This window comes from Drosophila pseudoobscura, chromosome X (assembly GCF_009870125.1).
Source record: "Drosophila pseudoobscura strain MV-25-SWS-2005 chromosome X, UCI_Dpse_MV25, whole genome shotgun sequence".
Classification (NCBI taxonomy): Eukaryota; Metazoa; Arthropoda; class Insecta; order Diptera; family Drosophilidae; genus Drosophila; species Drosophila pseudoobscura.
In genome coordinates this window covers 42,321,966-42,339,816 of record NC_046683.1, presented here as the reverse complement: position 1 = coordinate 42,339,816, position 17,851 = coordinate 42,321,966, and the positions used below count along the sequence as shown (strand labels likewise).

Below are 17,851 nucleotides of genomic sequence, written 5' to 3'. Positions count from 1 at the left end.
ATAGTACAAATAGTCTGATGTATCAGGGAATTTCCTGTTACCCTTCAGCTCTTACCAAAAAGGAAGATCACAGGGAACCATGGATAGAGGCAGGAGCCAGGCAGGGGGCAGGAGGCAGTCGGCAGGCGGCAGTAGGCAGGAGGCACGAGGCAGGGCGGCGAAGTGTGGCAAAGGAAAGTTGCTTTGTGTTTTTAATTCATTGTTCGTTGCATTGTTTTCTGTTCTGTTCCTCTCACAATATCTTTTCTCTTTTTCTTTGTTTTTGTCTATCTCTCTGTCACCCTCTCTCGCTCTCGCACTGTGCTTTTCTATCTCTGTCTAGCTGCGTGTGTATTCTTGCAACGCTGCAGTTAAAAGAACTTTACGCGCCACACGCCACTGCCAACTGCCACGGTTTTAATTCCACTTTGCCATACGAAGGGTAATTTTTAATGAGCAGACAACAAGGAGCAGCAGCCACCAGGAAGTGGAGCAGAGAACACGGTCTTGGAGAGGGAGCTGTATCTGTATTTGTATCTGTATCTGTAGCTGGCAGCGGCAAGGAGTCATCGTGCCGCTTTATCATCATCTCAGGACTTCCGTTTCAGTCCAGGCTGCATTCTCCACAACAGGCAACAAATAAAATATAAAAAAAAAATAGAATACAACCAAAAACAAAATACAAATACTTTGAATACCCTTACATATCCATTATTCGTTTGGTACCTATGAGATATAGTCATTCGTTCTTGATCAGTTTTCTTCAATGAGCTCTGGACAATTCCAGTAACTTATTCATTTATTATAAATTTGGTTTATCCAACACCTCACTCGCTTTCAAGAGACTCGTTATTGGGCGATATTTGTTCCATGAAAACTATATGATATAGGGATCCCTACTTGGGAGTATTTTTCTTCTCAGACTTGCAAACATCTGCTCAAAATCATTATGCCCTCTGCATGGGTATCATGAATAAAATGAGATGCGTGGGGAAATGTGGGGAAGTGGGGAAGCGGGCAGCTACCTTTTTGTTTACGACCGCCGGGTTGTGGGGCGGGGCTGAGGCTGAGTCCTGCATCCTGCGACACCAACATCCTGCTGCACTTAACCCATATTCCAGGCCGAGCTGCTCTTTACCGCTCGCTCTGGTTGGTGGCATTGCCAGAAAAAGGCATAATTTGCACGCATTCGTTTAGTCATTTTCATAAATTACCCCTTGCTCGTACTCGTACTCGCACTCGAACAAGGGAAAGCGAAAGAGAAAGAAAGTGGGAGAGTGTCTGAGAGGAATCCCTTCCTGCATGCCTGCCACGAACCTATCATTATCGAGCTCTGTTTTTCGACCTTGTTTCCACCTCGAACGCAATGCATTTTCAATGATCCAATGAAAGCGGAGATTTTTGTTTGTGTAAATGAAATATGGAATATTATGGAAATTTCGGACTGGTAGAAAGTTAATATATCTCGGCCGCATCGCCTGAAATGCATGATATTGAGAAGGGATAAATATATTATAAACTGGACCGTGAGTTATAGGAATGGGGAAGTAAGAAAAATAATACGACGAGAATCGGATGGACTTCACAGATAAAATAGAGCTTTTGAAGGGTAGACACTGTATAGGGTAGGACATGCTATAAAATATGATACGAGGATGTTTGCATAGAAATATATTTGAGTAAGAGAAAACTACTCAAAATTATCTCGAAACTTTTCGTCAAACCATTCTCATCCTGTTCCACTTGAGTGTTCACCAGACTCTTCTCCAATCGAACCGAAAATTGAGAGATAATGAAAACATTACTGGAACAAACATTCAAAAACGGAGAACAAAAAAAAACGAATTCTGTTCTGCTTGGGGGGCGGAATGGCGGAGGTTCCAGTTCCCTGGCCTGCAGGATGAGGATGAGGACGGGGAGGGGTCATGGGCCAGACCCGCCCTCGGTTCGCTGCACATTCAAGCGCATTCAAGTGTGCTTGCAACAATGCAACACTGTGCCACCGAAGTGGCAGGCGGGGACGTGAACCGTAGAACGGGGAACGTGGAACGAGGAGCAGGGAACAAGGAGCGGGGAACGTGCCCCACAAGTGGAGCAGGGAGTCAGGGAGGCACAGTGGATGTGGCAGGACAATGGATCGGATCTGTTGGATCGGTTCCGGGAATGCAGTTCCGGCAAAATTCAGTTTGATGTGATGCCAAGAAAATTGTTGTAAAATAATTGAGATGACGGTTTTCTCAGTTTCGGGCAAATCTCTTCCACTCGAGTTGTGCTGCCGGCGGACGCACAGTGGGTGTTTTGCCATTGTGACCACTGTGAACGCCCCGCGCCACCCTTGCCTCGTGCCAGATGCCCCTTTGGTACAGCTACAGCTACAGTTACAGATACAATGGATGCGGATAAACAAGAGGGAAGAGAAAGCAACACTTGAAACAATAATAATAACACAATCAAGTGCCTGTTCACACACGTTCTCTGTCTGTCTCTGTCTATGTCTCCCAATGTGGGTGTGCGTGCGTGTCCGTATCTGTGTGGCACTCTGAGTGCACACATATGCATTCCACCTGAATGCATTACGTATACGCCACCTGCACCTCCACCTCCACCTCCGCCTCCCCGCACACAGCACATTTCTTTTCACACATGCATGTGTACTAGTGTACTCGCATGCCCATGCCGATGACCCAGGAAAGGGCAGGCCATCCACATCCCCATCCACATCCATCCATCCATCCTTTTGTTGGTAAGCCTTGAAGCCATCGTCCTCCATAGCCTCCCCCACATCTTCCACTCGCCACTCGCCACTCCTCCTCTGCCGACGCTGAGACGTGAACAACATTCTGCAACAATGAGGGAGTCATCAGCAGCCAGGGTTCGCCAGGTGAGGGCGGCGGTGTTTGCTGCCCTGTCTGTGTTTGCTTTGGGTAATCATCTTCAAGCGACCACTGCACATCGCCTACTGTCCGACGTGTGGTCGTGGTCGTGGTCCTGGTCCAAGTCAAGCAGTCAGCAGTCAGCAGCAGCTAGATGAAAGACAGTCCACAACTCCTTGGGATAAAGGCCAATCATAAATCTCATTCTCATTCCCTCCCCCACGCGAAGAGGGACAGAGGGAAGCCATCATGTCAGAGTCCGGTGGTGGCTGTTGGCTGCTGGCTGCGGGATGCTGGACGTGCAGCGATCCTGTGCAACCTCCCTGTGAATATATGATCCATGGCTGTGTGTTAGAACTAAAGATACTTACTCGTACATCTACAGGGCCTTCCTTCATTCGTATTCACTCGAAATTCATTGAATACTATGTACATATTTTTAAAGTTCGTTTAAGGATTGCTTTTTGCCCAGTTTTGCAATGGTTCTGTTGCTTAAGATCAGATCTCAAAAGCAGATATATCCACATATGTATGTATGTCTATAGTATCAATGAGCCGATTCAGTAATCCGCTGCAAGCACGGCTCTCTTTTTTTTGTTGACTTTTCTTTTACGAGTAGAGTACACATTTGAATTTCATTTTCAGATTTCCCTCTGTTCGATTCCGTTTTCAATCTCAGTTTCTTTATCAATTAAGCTTCCTTTGCGTTTGCTTTGGAGGTGGAGTGGTGAGAGTGGGGGCGGGAGCGGGAGCGGGAGCGGGAGGCAGAGAGACGAACTCTCTTAGTTGCAGTGGTCCTCTCCATCGGCGCTGGCAGGGTTTCCTTTGCCTTTTGGCGAAAGAAATAAAAGCAGGCCAGGATCAAAGGCTGTCCATGCCTGCAGCTATAGCAATATCCTTCCATATATGTATGCAATTTCTGAAATTTATTTGGCATCCCAGTGGCAGCCAGGCAGCCCCTCTGCCCCTCTGCTCCTCCAAGAGTGTGTATGGGGCAAAGTCAAGTTTGCAAAATGTTGCCAGCCAACACCTTCTAATAGTTTTTCTTTGGAGCTCCGTCCTCTGCTTTTCGCTTTCAATGGCAGCCACTGCTGACACCATTCTGGACCCAGATCCATAGGTCGGGGTAGGGTCCATGTGTGTCTGTGGCTGAGTCCGGGTCCTTGCCGAAGAGCTGAAAATTAAAAATGTGTATAAAATAACTTTTGCCCTTTGACTTTTGACGCCGTTATGCATTTTTGTGCAAGCACTTGGCATCTCTCGTTCGTCCTTTGGCCGCACTTTCGGTGAAACGGAGCAAGAGGGAGTTCTTAAGGCTAAAGGAAGTAAAGCCAGAGACGTGCCGCCGCGTGCCATGAATTTCATAAACCAACTCCCTCTACTCAACTCAACTAAACTCAACTCCACTCCACTCCACTGTACTCCCTGTTTAGCCATTCCTCTTCGTGGCTTAAGCGAGCTGCTGCTGGTTGGCTGTAATAAAGCTGCGGCCACAGTGGAGAAATATGTATCTGCAGTCGAAATTCATATCAATTACACGCTGAATTACGACGCTGTGGTACAGTTGTTGTTGGCGAGTGTCACTTCCAGAAGCGAAGCGGCTGCGGCATCCGTATGCTGCCACTGACTGACTGACATTCCCCACATCTCGCATTCCACATCCCTCATCGCACATGAAGCTGCCCGACACAACCTCAAAGACATGACACAACCAATGCAGAACGTGGACCGGGATCGGGACCGGGACCGGGACCTGATGGATTATGAAAACTATTCTGATGAAAAGAAGCTCAGGCCTAGCTAATGGACAGGCGGCGTCGTGCTGTAAAATGAATATGCAGATGGAGCTCAACACTCAAAAGCTTCACTGGTTCTAAAGGTTCTAACGGTTTGCCAAAGCCAAAGCCAAATCCAAAGCCATGCTGGAGGTGGGGGAGTTCATTAACTGACTTTGGTTATTTTTAGCATCATCCTGGAAGGATGAATACCGTGATACCATTGATAGATAAGCCGTGGGCGGTTCCTTTCGCCCGGAGCTGGAATCAGGCCTCTCAGGGGGTCGGTGGGCGAAACTTAGTCAATAAATGTGTTAGCAACCCCGCAAAAAATAAATGTCTGGTGTACAGGAAACAATTATGGAGCACGAAGCACACGAAAGTACTGAAAGCCAAGTCGCACCACAGTGGTGTGGACCAAAGGGGCTCCAACCGCGAAGGAGAGAAACTGCGGAGAGAAATTTTCTTTTTCATTGAACTAGAATAGCTATTACCTCAAAATATTACTTTTTCATTCCTTTTTATAACATTTTATAGCGCCAGAATGGAAGTGCACATACACAAAATAGGGCCAACGAATTCACTCGCGAATATAAACTTTTTTCACTTTTTATTTGCCCAATAAGCAGACGATGAAGAAGTTTCGAGAAACACAGATTAGTGTGACCACCAAAGGCATCTTGGTAAATACCATTTTTAAATCCCAAACACAAAAGAATGCATCGATAAATTACCAAAATTAAAAAACCCATATGCTTAATAATATTAAAATTAATACTTCTATAGAAACAAAAGTGTTCCAAATAGCTTTGGACAAGTTTTTCTTGCCCACACGGCTGCGAAAATACTTACCGAAAATATCGATGCTAGCATAGAGGCTGTGCGATAGTTTTAATCGCAAAGATCGAAAATAAATGAACGAGTTGGCATTACCCGCAAGTAATAAATACAAAGAAAATTATTTTGTACAATAAATATGTCGCGTGGATTCAGACACTGGATTTTGGAAGAAGAGCGGATATCCTGGACAGACGCAAAAGCGGAAATTGAACAGCTCTTCGGCAGAGTGGATCTTACTTTACAGACCGTTCAGTCGCTCATTACTGAGGTGGCAAAGGCGCGCATGCCCCTAAAGCGTCGCAGCGCACGCATCGAACATTTGCCCGCGAAGATTGCCAAGATGTCGAAGGAACAGTCGAAGCCCGTCAACTCTGTGGCCGAGGAAGCGCTAATGTCGGTGGATGTCAAAATGGATTCCACTCCGTAGTGTGGAGCCCACTAATTTATCGCTAAGCGTGAAGTAAAGTTCAACAAATGGCAGGGTCTGTCGTAAAGTCTTAAATACAAATATGATTTGTGACTTGTGTTGCTTGTGATTTGTTTTATTCAGCTGTATAGTTGTTCTTGTTCGTATCTCGCTGCAGTATCCGTATTCGTATAGGCCTTGATGCTAGCCTTCATTCCTGTTCTCTGTGGCATCTGTGCTTCCGGGTTGACGAGCTGTGATTGGCAGACGCCGCAGTTTATCTTGACGCGGAGTGTGCCCCCGTGTGACGGGGTGCGCCGTGCGCCTCTGTTCTGCTGCACGGACTTTCTGCTCGACACACAAGTACGAGCGAGTATCTGTGTGCTGTTTACACTGCCGGTGCGGCGCCTGATGATGAGGCCTCGGGTGCGAGCGCGAGCGCGGGTGCGGGTGCAAAAGTGTGTCTGTGTGTGTGTGTGTGTATCTGTGTTCTGGGCCCATGTTCTGTGTTAGTAATGAGGTTGTTTTTGCATGTTTAGTCATAATACAAAATTTTGAGCTGTAACGTTGCGCGCTTTATGTGGATCTATGGGGAACAGCGCTGCTGATGGAGCGTCAGCGGCTCAGGAAGCGGGCGAATGGGGATGTGTAAATGGGCTGGTGGGGGGATGGTAATGGTTCCTGTGTATTTCTCAATGCATTTCGCATTTTGACATGTAATTAAACGTTTTGCGGTTGACAACGTGTAACGGTGAAGAGAGCTTGTGGTTTCCAGAGTCATTTCATTTGTCATTGGATATGGCTACCATCCGATCTGGTTCTGACTCTGGCATCATACCCCTCCACAGCCTCCTTCGCCACCACATCATCAGGCACGTAGCACATGCAAATATGTATCTATCTGCTACAGTCACAGCCGGTGTCTCTTTTGGCCCATAACTATTGTGGCTAGAACAATAAAACTCAACAGAACGATTTATGACGTAGGAAATGCTGATAGAGAAACCGACAAAACGACAAATTTCGAATTGAAATCAAATCAAATCCCATTCGAAAGTGCAATTGCAACCACGCCTAACACACAACCCACAGCACATACATCCATACAGACACATCTGACTATGACGGACAGTGTATCTTATAGGCCCCATTTCCATTCCAGTGACTAGTGGCGATGGCCTTTGAAAACCTTTGAATACTCATCAGCAATTCGCTGGATCCGATCCGTGGATCCCCCGACGATCCCATGGTTATATCGGAAGTAGAAACGGAACATTTCTGTTTCCATATAAGGTGCATATGTATATCATTTATAGATATGTATGCATAATGATTGAGCATTCAAACTGTCCGAAATTTCTTTATTAGTTGCAAGAACAAGTGCTTGATCGATGGCGCGGGCTTCAGGGAGGAGCCCTGCTTTCGTTCCAATTACATCGTTTCCTGTGTGAAGGAACCGATTTTTATGAAAGGATGATTTCCGTAGTGGGTGGTGTCCCAGCTGGCTCTACACCTCCTTCGGAAGTCTCTGTGGTAGTGCGAGTATTATTATCTCTTTGAGGTCATTTCTGAAGTGAAATTCTTAGACTGCAATTAATTTAAGGCGTCGTCTGGTGGAACAGCTGAGACGAGGGGCAAAGTTTTTGTGGCAAGGAGAGAACGAGGACGTAGACGAGGCTGGGACTGTGGTCGTGAAAAGTTTTGGGGGGAAATGAGGAAAATAACGTACTTTTAGGGCAATGCAGCTCGAGTTAACTCAATATTTTCTTGGATCCTTGTGGCATTTCGTACTCGTACTTGAGCATGCATATGAAAATGCTGCCGCCTGCCGCCTCGCCTCACAGCTAGGCTTTAATGCCCCACTTTGCATGCCCCTGCAGCTGGTAGGTGGAAATGGAGATGGAGATTGGGAGTGGAGGTGGAAGTGGAAGTGGCAGTGGAAGGGGGGTGGGGGTGGGGCAACATTCAGTCGCTTGCGTTGCCCATTCATTCATTCATTCGTTTCCCCATTTCACCCGCTCACTTTTCTTTCTCCTTCCCCGAATTGTTAAAATGGAGCATGCAAAATAATTGCGTACATACCCCACCCCCACCCCCACCCCATGCACCAACCACACCACACCCCCCTCCCCAAACACCACTCAAGCACCACAGCACTAACCGGCAGCAGTCCTGTTGTCCCCCACTTTATGCAACATTTTGCCAGGCATATAATATTTTGCTCTTAATTCGTTAGCAAAGTTTCCTCGCAGGCAATGTGCGGCCTGCACTTTAAAACTGCAATTGATGCTGAGAAATTTTTGCATTGCATTTAGGCCTGGCCACACGGGTGGGGCAACGAGCAGCGGGCACCGGGCAGCGGGCACCGGGCAGCACCCATCATGCTGCCATGCACTATGCACGATGCACCACCACTTGCTGGAGGGAGGGGGAGGTGGAGGGGGAGGTGGCAGCGACAGCAAAAGAGAAATGCCTATTTGATTATCTTTCGGGTCGGGCTTTGGCTTTGGGCCAACAAAGCCATACAAATGGATGCCACAAATATGCATTTTGTAGACCAAAATGTTCATTTTCCATGGGAGCAAAACCAGAGAGAAATGTGGTGTCCAAGGACTGGCCGGAGTCACTGCACCGTCACCCTCCCAGGACTGACTTCACTTGAATCCCGAAATGCAGTTCCATTCGATTAGGCTCTGTTTAGTTTACTGCAGGAGCAAAAGTACTTCAAAGACGGTCCTTCGCAGCGCCTTGCATCAGCCGCTGTATTATATGTATTGACCCGTTTGAATATTCTATAAGCTTCAGCTATACGGTAAAGGATTGAAGCTATCCCTGACAGAGAAAACAAGTAAAAACAGGGAACCACACCCTTACATACATCCACAAATTATAATTTTGTATTTTCATTCTAAGAATGCGTTAGCAGAACTTCAAGTGGTTCGGTCTTCTCCAGCAAGAAATTTATAGACACTACGAGTACCAAGTGCCTGTATAGATATTGAGTTTGAATCCATTCGATTGAGGTAAACATGCTGAAATTCCGCAGATTAAATAGAGATTCAACAAAATACAGCAGAACTACATTCTGTTCATAGGAATTTCCGTCGGTAGTTTGAGTGCTAAGTTTTGAAGAAATTTATTGGAGAGTATGAATTGGAGTCGAAGTGCGCCTCTCTCTTTTTCGGCCGTTGATAACCGCTCCTGTAAGACTAGTCTCGTCCTGCTGTTCTTCGCCAACGAGGATTTGAACGTCTTTAAATATCTTAAATGGAACAAACGCCAGCAAGTACATAGAGCACTTCCACACGCTTCGTTTCTTCGTCTCGCTTTCGAGTATGAGGCAAATATTGAATATTCGCCTAAAATCCCACGGATCCGTTGATATCCTAGGTGATTGGTCGCGGATTCGCGTGATCTTTCGATTCGCCTAAATCTTAAAGCCAAGTGCACTTCACATAACTCGACGCAACCCTGTTTGTTTGTCCTCTGATACCAGATAACTTGGCTAAACAATCTACAAGAAGGGGTTGTACCCGATCAGCAGAGCGAGTATTGGTGGTTTGATTGATGTTGGAGTTGTCGGGAGGGACTCTCTGGCGTCAGCAAGCGTATCTTCCTGGGGGGATTTACTGCTAAAAGAAGAAGGTCAGAACAAAGCAAATTCTGGATTCTTGCTAATGCCTATCATAAACGCTTTATCGTCTTACTTAATACTGGAATTTATACTGGTATTGCAGTGCTGAGAATTCCTACCTATTCTGTATTCTAATGCCTAGACCTATTCTTGGACTTTTGTTTTTTTTTCACGCTTTACTTTCGGTGGCAATCATATAAAAAAACAAGCTAATAAATAGATACCTTGTTGGTACCTCTGGTTTTTTCGTAGGCACTCCCTCTTCATGTCTGCCGAAGGTCTTCGTCGTTGCGATGAGGTTTGAGGTTTTCTCAGTTTTGGCACTAATTCAAAACGATTGATTATTTATTTGAGGCACCATGTTTTTTCTACATTTCGAGCGACTTGCGCGTTCAATCCATTTCCATTACCCTATTTTTTATTTCTCTACGTTTCTTTACTTTCGTTCGGTTTGACCAGACACAATAAGAGAAGAACAAAAAAACACAAATATGCTTCCGTTGTGGAGTCGACTATGGAATACTCTGATATGGGTATCCACGCTCGCTGAGACTTTAGACGCTACTGTGGATCATGGAGATATTGCCGTTCTAGATAAAATTTGAGGCCTTTGAGACTTAGACGTCGCTGATGTAGATAGTACCCAATGCTACGATGAAACCGTCTGACCTCTTGGTTCTCCGAGCTTCCTTTGCAAACTCAGATCGGGGACACCGAATGCCAAGGTTGGAAAAAGGGGCTGCCTGGTTTCTTCACCAACTGTACACTCATCCTACAAATACGTATTTGCACTGATTTGAATTGTTTTCACGTAAATTTATTTCCATTTTATTAATGCAAATGCCCGCGGATGTTTTCAATTTACTTGGCTTTTTGGGATACACGTTGCTGACTTTTCCCTGGGGCTGCGCGTTTGTACGTCGGCACATTGGAGTGGCTTGGAAGGAAAAACGACGATGGTCAGCCTTCTGCATTGCTCCATGCTCCCAGTAAGACGTCAGAGAAAGAGCGAATGCGAGCGAAGGAGAGAGAGAGATGTCTTCTATTGCCCCTATTACGTTACGGCGCAACGTAACCTCTGCTCACTGTTCTCACGTCATTGGCAAAACTCGCACTTTCCCGTTGTAGATTATTAACTCCATTATACATAATTTGGACATTGATATGCAATGACTGCATCTTTCAAGTGCCGATGCAATTACTGCACCATCAAGTGGCCCGTGCGACAGAAGACGTAACAGAAGGCTGTTCCATGCAAAACGCAGCCCTCCTTCCACCCAACCGACCGGGGGGCACTGTTTTGGGATTATAAAATGTGAAAAAGCTTACAACCTGTGTAATTTTTAGGCTTTCATCGCATTGTTATATTCTAACATTTATTCGTTCAATATGAGTCTTATAAAATCGTCGCGACTGTGAATGATAATGTTTCTAGAATCACAAATGTATCGCCAAGCGACTCTTAAAATATTAAGAATACGTCGGACAAATTTCTCCACCAAAATGATTGCTTATTATAAAGCAGATAAAAAACACTTAAGAACCTCAGTTAAGCGACAATGACAATATATGTCAAGCTTTGTGAAAGAAAATTGGGGCTTGCACAGGACATTCAAGGCTAATTGAGATTTAAAATTGTGTTAAGACAAGCAAAATTTTTTTTAATACAAAAAGTTTAACACCAACAAGAAATCTCTTAATTTTAAATTGTTAAAATTTGGAAAACTTTAAGAAGTTCAGTCAAGTTTGTTCCATAGAAACAATGCGAATAGGTTTCAAATTACTGTAGTTGAAAGGGTGTCATCGTCTGTTCGATGAAGGTTACGCTAATTACGTTAATGACAGTTTCCTTATTGATTAATTCATTTGGGTTTTCTGGACTGACAAGCTTACATCGTGTAATCCTTGCAAGACGAAATTCCGAGGTTGAGTGCCTATTCCTCAATCACATATTCTTTAACTTCTTTGAGCTAAACGGCATTTGAGAACGAGAGATCGAGCTACAGACCCTGAGATCATATCAATGCCTGGCTGGCCGTGTGTGCTGGAAAGCATTATTCCATCACAAATAGGGACTCAACTCTTCGAACTACGAAAACTAGTCTTGCGATTTCTCTCTCATGCTATCTCTCTAATGTCATAAATCCATAAGATGCTACAATTGCAAACACTTTTCGCAAGTCAATGATTTCTGGCAATCATGAAATATCGCATATCGGTAGGCATTTATTGTAGTGCTTTCCAGAAATATCACTGGCATTTGCGGTGACCGCCAGTTGGACAGCAGGGCTTATTATATACTTTTCGGTATATTTTGAGGTCGAAATTAAATTTTTGGTATATTTGGGGTATATTTTAGTAATTAAAAGGTTTATTTCTGAGGGCCAGACGGTATTTGTTATCGGTATTTTTGCACTGTTGGACAGATTTGCAAGCCAAAAGCCAAAGATTTTAAGGCCTTCTGTAAAGGAAAATGGATAGAGGTTCGGAAAATGAACTTGGTGTCAGGGGTCAACTGTGGGAAACTGAATCAATTGATGGAAGGGACCCTCCTCGATACACTGGAAGCAATGTTTGCAGCTGGTGTGAATATTGTATTCTTGATAGACGATTGTGATTGTGAGCAGAGGGCCATGGACAAGCTCCTGAGGGCTCGTCTAGTGCGCGATATGCTGCCGGAGGACAAACCTTTGGCCCGGTCCCCATGGCCGCTGAGATGCCGATGCAACAAACGACCAGTAGCACCGCTCGGCATTTTGACGATCTTAACAATAAATGCCACCATGAGCACCATTCAATCTGCATTTGGGTTCTGGTATCCAATAAGATTTTTTGCCGCAGGAAGCATATTTCCAGCATACTCGTATCTACATGTTTCTGATCAGCCTCTACATTCGTGGCACATGCTGTTGGAAGGACCCTTCGTCTCTATAGAAAAATGTAGATGGGGTGGTGGCTCTACTCCCAACCCCAGAGGGTGTGAGGGGGAAGGGGATTGTGGCAGTAATGACCCACTTGTCCCTGGCCCTGGCCCTGCTTTAGGGCATTTAAATGCTCGCTCATCAAAATCAAAAGTCAGAGTGTCTGTCCGGACTCCGGTAGCCAGTAAACGAGGCCCAGCAGCAAAACAGGCAACTGAATCCAGACGGATCAACCGGGCGGGCCGTTTATGGTAGGGCTGGGGGTGGGGGCCGGTGGGCGGTGGGCGGTGGGCGGTGCGCTGGCTGCAATTGCCATTAAGCTCACTTTACGCCCCGGAGTGAGTCCAGGAGTCAAAGGGAAAGTGCCCGGGGGGCGATTGAATTGGGAGGGAGACCTCCATTTGGAGCTCGACGCCGGCTGCTATTTATTTTCATTTTCGTGCATTTATGGCTTCATCTCTCGGCCGTGTACTACGGCTGTTGTATCCTCTGCAGTAGCAGGAGTAGAAGCCTCCGGATCCATTTACTTACGCACAGCACTCGACTGACTCATGCTCTCTGACACTTTGTCGTTTTTATCGTTGCAGCGTTAATTCGGTTAAGCACTTAAGGCGAGGTCCTGTCAGTACCCTGCCGTCCCGTTCCCTTCCGTTCCGTCCTGTTCGGAGGAACACATGGACTGGTGGGGAGTCGTCCAGCCGGACGCTGGAGCAATGCGTTAACGGCCACAGTCACTGGAGCAGGAGCCCTGGAACAGAAGCTGCTTCAGTTCCGGCGAGGAACAAACGAGGATAAATTGCTTGGCAAAAGCCACGTTCATAGTTCAATTGAAGGTGAATCCGAGAAGATCCAGAGCCCCGGTCAGGACCTTGTCCATCATGTCCAGCAGTCACTCCGGCACGATTGGCCGTAAACGCGCCGGGAGCGGCAGCGCCAGTGCCAGTGCCGCCAGCAGCGAGTATTTATACGGCGGCGGCGACCAGATGCGGCGCCAACGATCGGCCGAGTGGCACAGCCATCGGCACGGCCACGGCTACGGCAGCAGCAGCGAGGACGAGTACCAGAACACGGCACAGGCCACTTCGTTTGATACACAGCTCCTGGCCCAGTTGCTCCTCCAGAGCCAGCAGTTGGCAAGTAAGTACCACACCCACTATGCACTATCCGCCAACCACCATCCACACTGAGAGTAAGCTAATGGGAAGAGCGAGCGGGCGGGCACCCCATTTACTCGCTCTAATTTTATAATTACGAATTTTCGGAATGCCTTTGCAGGATCTCAGGCTCTACTTGCGGATGGATCTTTTATCGCGGCACAAAGTGGCATCCTTCTCCTCCTGAAAGCCACAAAAACTCTAGACAATCAGGTGCCTCTTGCCTGGAACAACTTTCAAGGCCTGGCCTTGTTCATTTGACTAAAGAATGAATAGCCAATTTATTGGTAGCTTGAGTTTGAATACATACATATAGAAATATTATATATCGAGGTGCGCCGCCTCCCTCCCTCGCCTCTAGGACAGCCACCTCTCCCTGGTCGTCCGTAAGTTCAAGTCCTGGAATGTGTTTGTCGGTGCGGTCACCAGCTGTCACTCCTTTTGGTTGTTCTCGATCTCCTCGGTTTCACAGCAGAATTCTGCGGAGAAATCTTCATCCTCTGGGGTACACTGATTACGGTGATAATACTCTAAGGGATTCCGGTCGAACAGTCTTTTGCCTTATTGCCTCCTCGTCAATCCAATTGCTATCAGCGATGCCTCAGTAAAGCGGTCTTCGCAAGCTTTTGCTATCGGTAGTCTGAAATATGCCTTCGTTTTGGCAATCCCACTATACGAAAAAATTCGTGAATTAAGGAAAAACGTGGGGGAACGTTGTGAGTTGCTGCGGACACCGCAACTCTACATTTATACCCGATACATAGTCAGTATGGCTGTCCTCCGGCAGACGCCGCTAATATTAAACGACACGATAAAGAGTGCGTGCGAGAGGGACAGAAAATCAGTCTGAGCGTGACGTCGGGCGCTGCGTAGCCACTGCAAATTGATTTGTTCCTGTTGGCTATAAAAATGATCTGATCTGATTCAGATTCAGCAATCTGATAGATATGATCATTATCTATGATTTTGCGTTTTTAGTTTTCTTGTATCCTTAATATCATGGATGCAACAGTTTTTCGCCCTTGGCGGTGCGGAAGGTGGTGTGGCGAAATCTTGACATAAAAGGGTCAAGGTCCGATATCACAAGAGTGTGGATACCAAATTTGGTTGCTCTAGCTCTTATGGGTTCTGAAATCCTTGAACTCATATTTTGCACTTGGCAAAACCGACCATGAAACCTGTGTGTTTTCTTGATTCTGGCTATAATAATTATACGATCTGGTTCAGATTTTGCACTTTAGAAGATATAGTCATCTTCTAAGATTCTGAGTTTTTAGTTTTCTCGTATCCTTAAAATTGTGTTTGAGCACTAGGCGCTGAAGGGGACGGACAGACGGACGGACGGACAGACGGACAGACAGACATGGCTCAATCGACTCGGCTATTGATGCTGATCAAGAATATATATACTTTATGGGGTCGGAAACGATTCCTTCTGGACGTTACACACATCCACTTTTACCACAAATCTAATATACCCCAATACTCATTTTGAGTATCGGGTATAAAAAGAGCTGAAATCGATCATTTGTCTGTCAACGAGGGGACGGTCTTCTAAGGGCTAATCCACAGCAAAGCGGAGCAACTGTTCAATGTCAAAAGAGAGTCAGAGTTCTCTATCTAAGATCGCCCAGGCATCGCCCATTGGAGTTTAGTTAATAGTCTATAATGTCGTATTCTCATTACACAACGAGCAGGAACGTTGTGAGTCGCAGCTAAGGCCGCGGCTCTACTTTATACCAGTTACTCAGTCACTATGGCTGTCCTCCAGAGGGCGCACACATTGCACGATGAAGAATGTGTGAGAGAGCGAGACAGAGTATAAGTAAGCGCGTGAAAGGCTTTGCGTAGCCACTGAAAATTATTCCATCAGTCTTTAAAAATAATCAGATCTCATTCAGATTCCGCAATATGGTAGATATGGTCATTCTCTGTAATTTTGCGTTTTTGTTTTTTTCGTTTCTTCAAATTGTGAATGCCGCAGATTTTCGGTCTTCTTTTTTGCGAATCTTTTCGCTTATCGGGATGGACAGAGTGCAGACGGACAGACAGACATGGCTATAACGACTCGGCTCAGAAACTCTTCCTTCTGGGCGTTACACATATCAACTGTCACCACTTATATACCCTTTGAGTATCGGGAATTAAAATCAGCAAATATGTTAATATTTAAAATGTACGATTTGCAAAAACCGGCGCACACACTTTTGCGATTTGCGTTAACCGGAGCATGGCCCCTTACATTCATTCGATTTTGGGATATTCGTATGATATGATAAGTTTCCTTGTGGAATGTTTTAGAGAATACAGAAGCTCAAAGACAGGGATGGACATCTATGAAAATATCGGTTTCCTTCTAAAAAAAAAACATATCTATGCTCTATAACAGACGAAACTGTACCTGCCAAAACACGATAACTGAAATTAGGGAAGAGTTCCCCCATCGTTTCTTTCATATATAAATCGATAGAGCCATTGAGGAGCAAATACTTCCCATATTCCCATAAGAATAGTACTAAATGGTGTTGTTCTTTTTGTTGCAGGCATGGAACACTACAATTCGGATTGCGAGCCGGAATATCTACGGCAGCGAGACTGTCGATTGGGCCAAGGAGGCAATGGCCCCGGCGCCGGCTCCGTGGCGACAGCCTCCGCCTCCGGCCAGGAAGTGACCTACGCGCAGCCGCACCAACGAGGCGCGGCGGGCAGCGTGGTCTCGCCACTGAAGGTGGCCACCGTGTCGACCAGCAAATATCAATCCAATGCCAATCTGGGCCTCTTTCCCAGCGGCAGTGCCACTGCCACAGCCACAGCCACTGCCACAGCCGTTGCCACACCGCGCAGTACAAACCCCTTCCTGAGCGCCAAATTCACGGCGGACGAGGAGGCCACGGGCACGTTCTTGCTGCCCGCCTCGGCCTCCTCCTCGACGGCTGCCTCCAGCCACAGTCGGAGCCACCGGGGCAGCAGCGGAGCGGCGGCACGCAGCACCCTGAACCGCCTAAGTGGCATGACCAGCTCCAGCAGCGGCACCTCGGCCCTGTCCGTCAATCGCAGCGATTCGCTGCGGCAGCGGCATCCCAGCCACAGCCACAGCCAGGCACAGCATCTGCACCCGAGCCAGCAGGCGGTGCGGCAGCAGCACTCTTTAGTGCAGCCGGAGGCGCGGAGCATGAGTGGTGCCAGTGGTGCCAGTGGCGACGGCGATGGAAATGACGTGGGTGAGGGCGAGGGCGAGGGGGACTTTGACGATTTTGCCGGAAGCAGCGGGGAGTCGGAACCACCGCCAGAGCCGGCGCCGCCGGAGATACCGCCACGCACGCAGTCGCTGCTGATGTCCTTGCGCAAGCACTCGGACTACAAGCTCAAATACGAGGAAAAAGGGGACCAAAAGCACGAGGAATTCATCCCGACCAGCAAGCTCCAGAAGGGTAAGTGCCACAATGGGAAATTACTGCCACGAAGCTTTTTGTGCCAAGCTCCTTTGCTGAATTTCCCTAAAGCTGCCGAAAGCTTTCAGTTGGCTCGAAAAAGTGCTAACAGAGACAGCTTCTGGCCCGAACCTGGCTGTTAAGTGTGGAAATCTGTGGAAAAGCTTTGCGGAAAATCGTTACGTGGAGTGTCCGCCTCATGAATGCTGGCCTCTAACTGCTGTGCTCTTCTTTCTTTTAGATTATATCATCAGCGATAACTTACGTTCAACGGATCAGCAGTTGAAACCCCAGTCGCCGGTCGACACGCAGGGGTAAGTACATAATGGGGTACAGAACACACCTCAATGGGAATGGGAATTAAGATACTATTCCATACATATGTTGAAACACTCGGATCTGAAATCGACCGCTTGCTTATCATAGACCCAGTATGAATGTCTCTCTCAAACCTAAACTGATAATCCTCTCCATCTGTCGTTGGATGTTGTATGTTGTATGTTTTATGTTGGTTGACGGTGCAATCCTCCTGCAATCGGAGACTGTTAATCGGTTCATCGGTATTGGGATTGGGAAGGAGCTGGAGCCAGAGCCGGAGCCGGAGCCCCCACGATGTCAACGCTTGCCCTCTAATCTACGTGCGGTCTCTGGGTTCGCATCGTTTGAGGCTCCTATTACAGCAGCGACAGCCTGGACCTGCGTCCTACGAGCTAGGACCTAGTAGCTAGGACCTAGGATCTGGGGTGTGGGGTGTGGGAGGTGGGAGTGAGGAGAGTCCCCATGTTAGCGGCAATTAAATCCGCAAAATGGTTTCACATCGCCCGTCGCTGTCGTTGCC

The 17,851-nt window shown here is 46.8% G+C and overlaps 1 protein-coding gene and 1 long non-coding RNA gene across 3 annotated transcripts in view; one reads left to right on the top strand and one right to left on the bottom strand.

The window, feature by feature from the left end:
• LOC117184796 (uncharacterized) overlaps positions 1-5,290 on the bottom strand; it is a 101,408-nt gene extending 96,118 nt beyond the window's left edge. Inside the window, exon 1 of the long non-coding RNA XR_004470269.1 lies at positions 5,122-5,290. This is a non-coding gene — a long non-coding RNA (uncharacterized lncRNA). The remainder of the gene's footprint in view (positions 1-5,121) is intronic.
• Ten-a (tenascin accessory) overlaps positions 1-17,851 on the top strand; it is a 215,539-nt gene that overhangs the window by 57,899 nt on the left and 139,789 nt on the right. For both annotated transcript variants that reach the window (XM_033383679.1, XM_033383678.1), the window contains exons 3-5: positions 13,016-13,565; positions 16,126-17,013; positions 17,255-17,327. In XM_033383679.1, coding sequence (XP_033239570.1) covers positions 13,307-13,565; positions 16,126-17,013; positions 17,255-17,327 — 1,220 coding nt within the window. In that variant the 5' untranslated portion in view covers positions 13,016-13,306. The remainder of the gene's footprint in view (positions 1-13,015; positions 13,566-16,125; positions 17,014-17,254; positions 17,328-17,851) is intronic.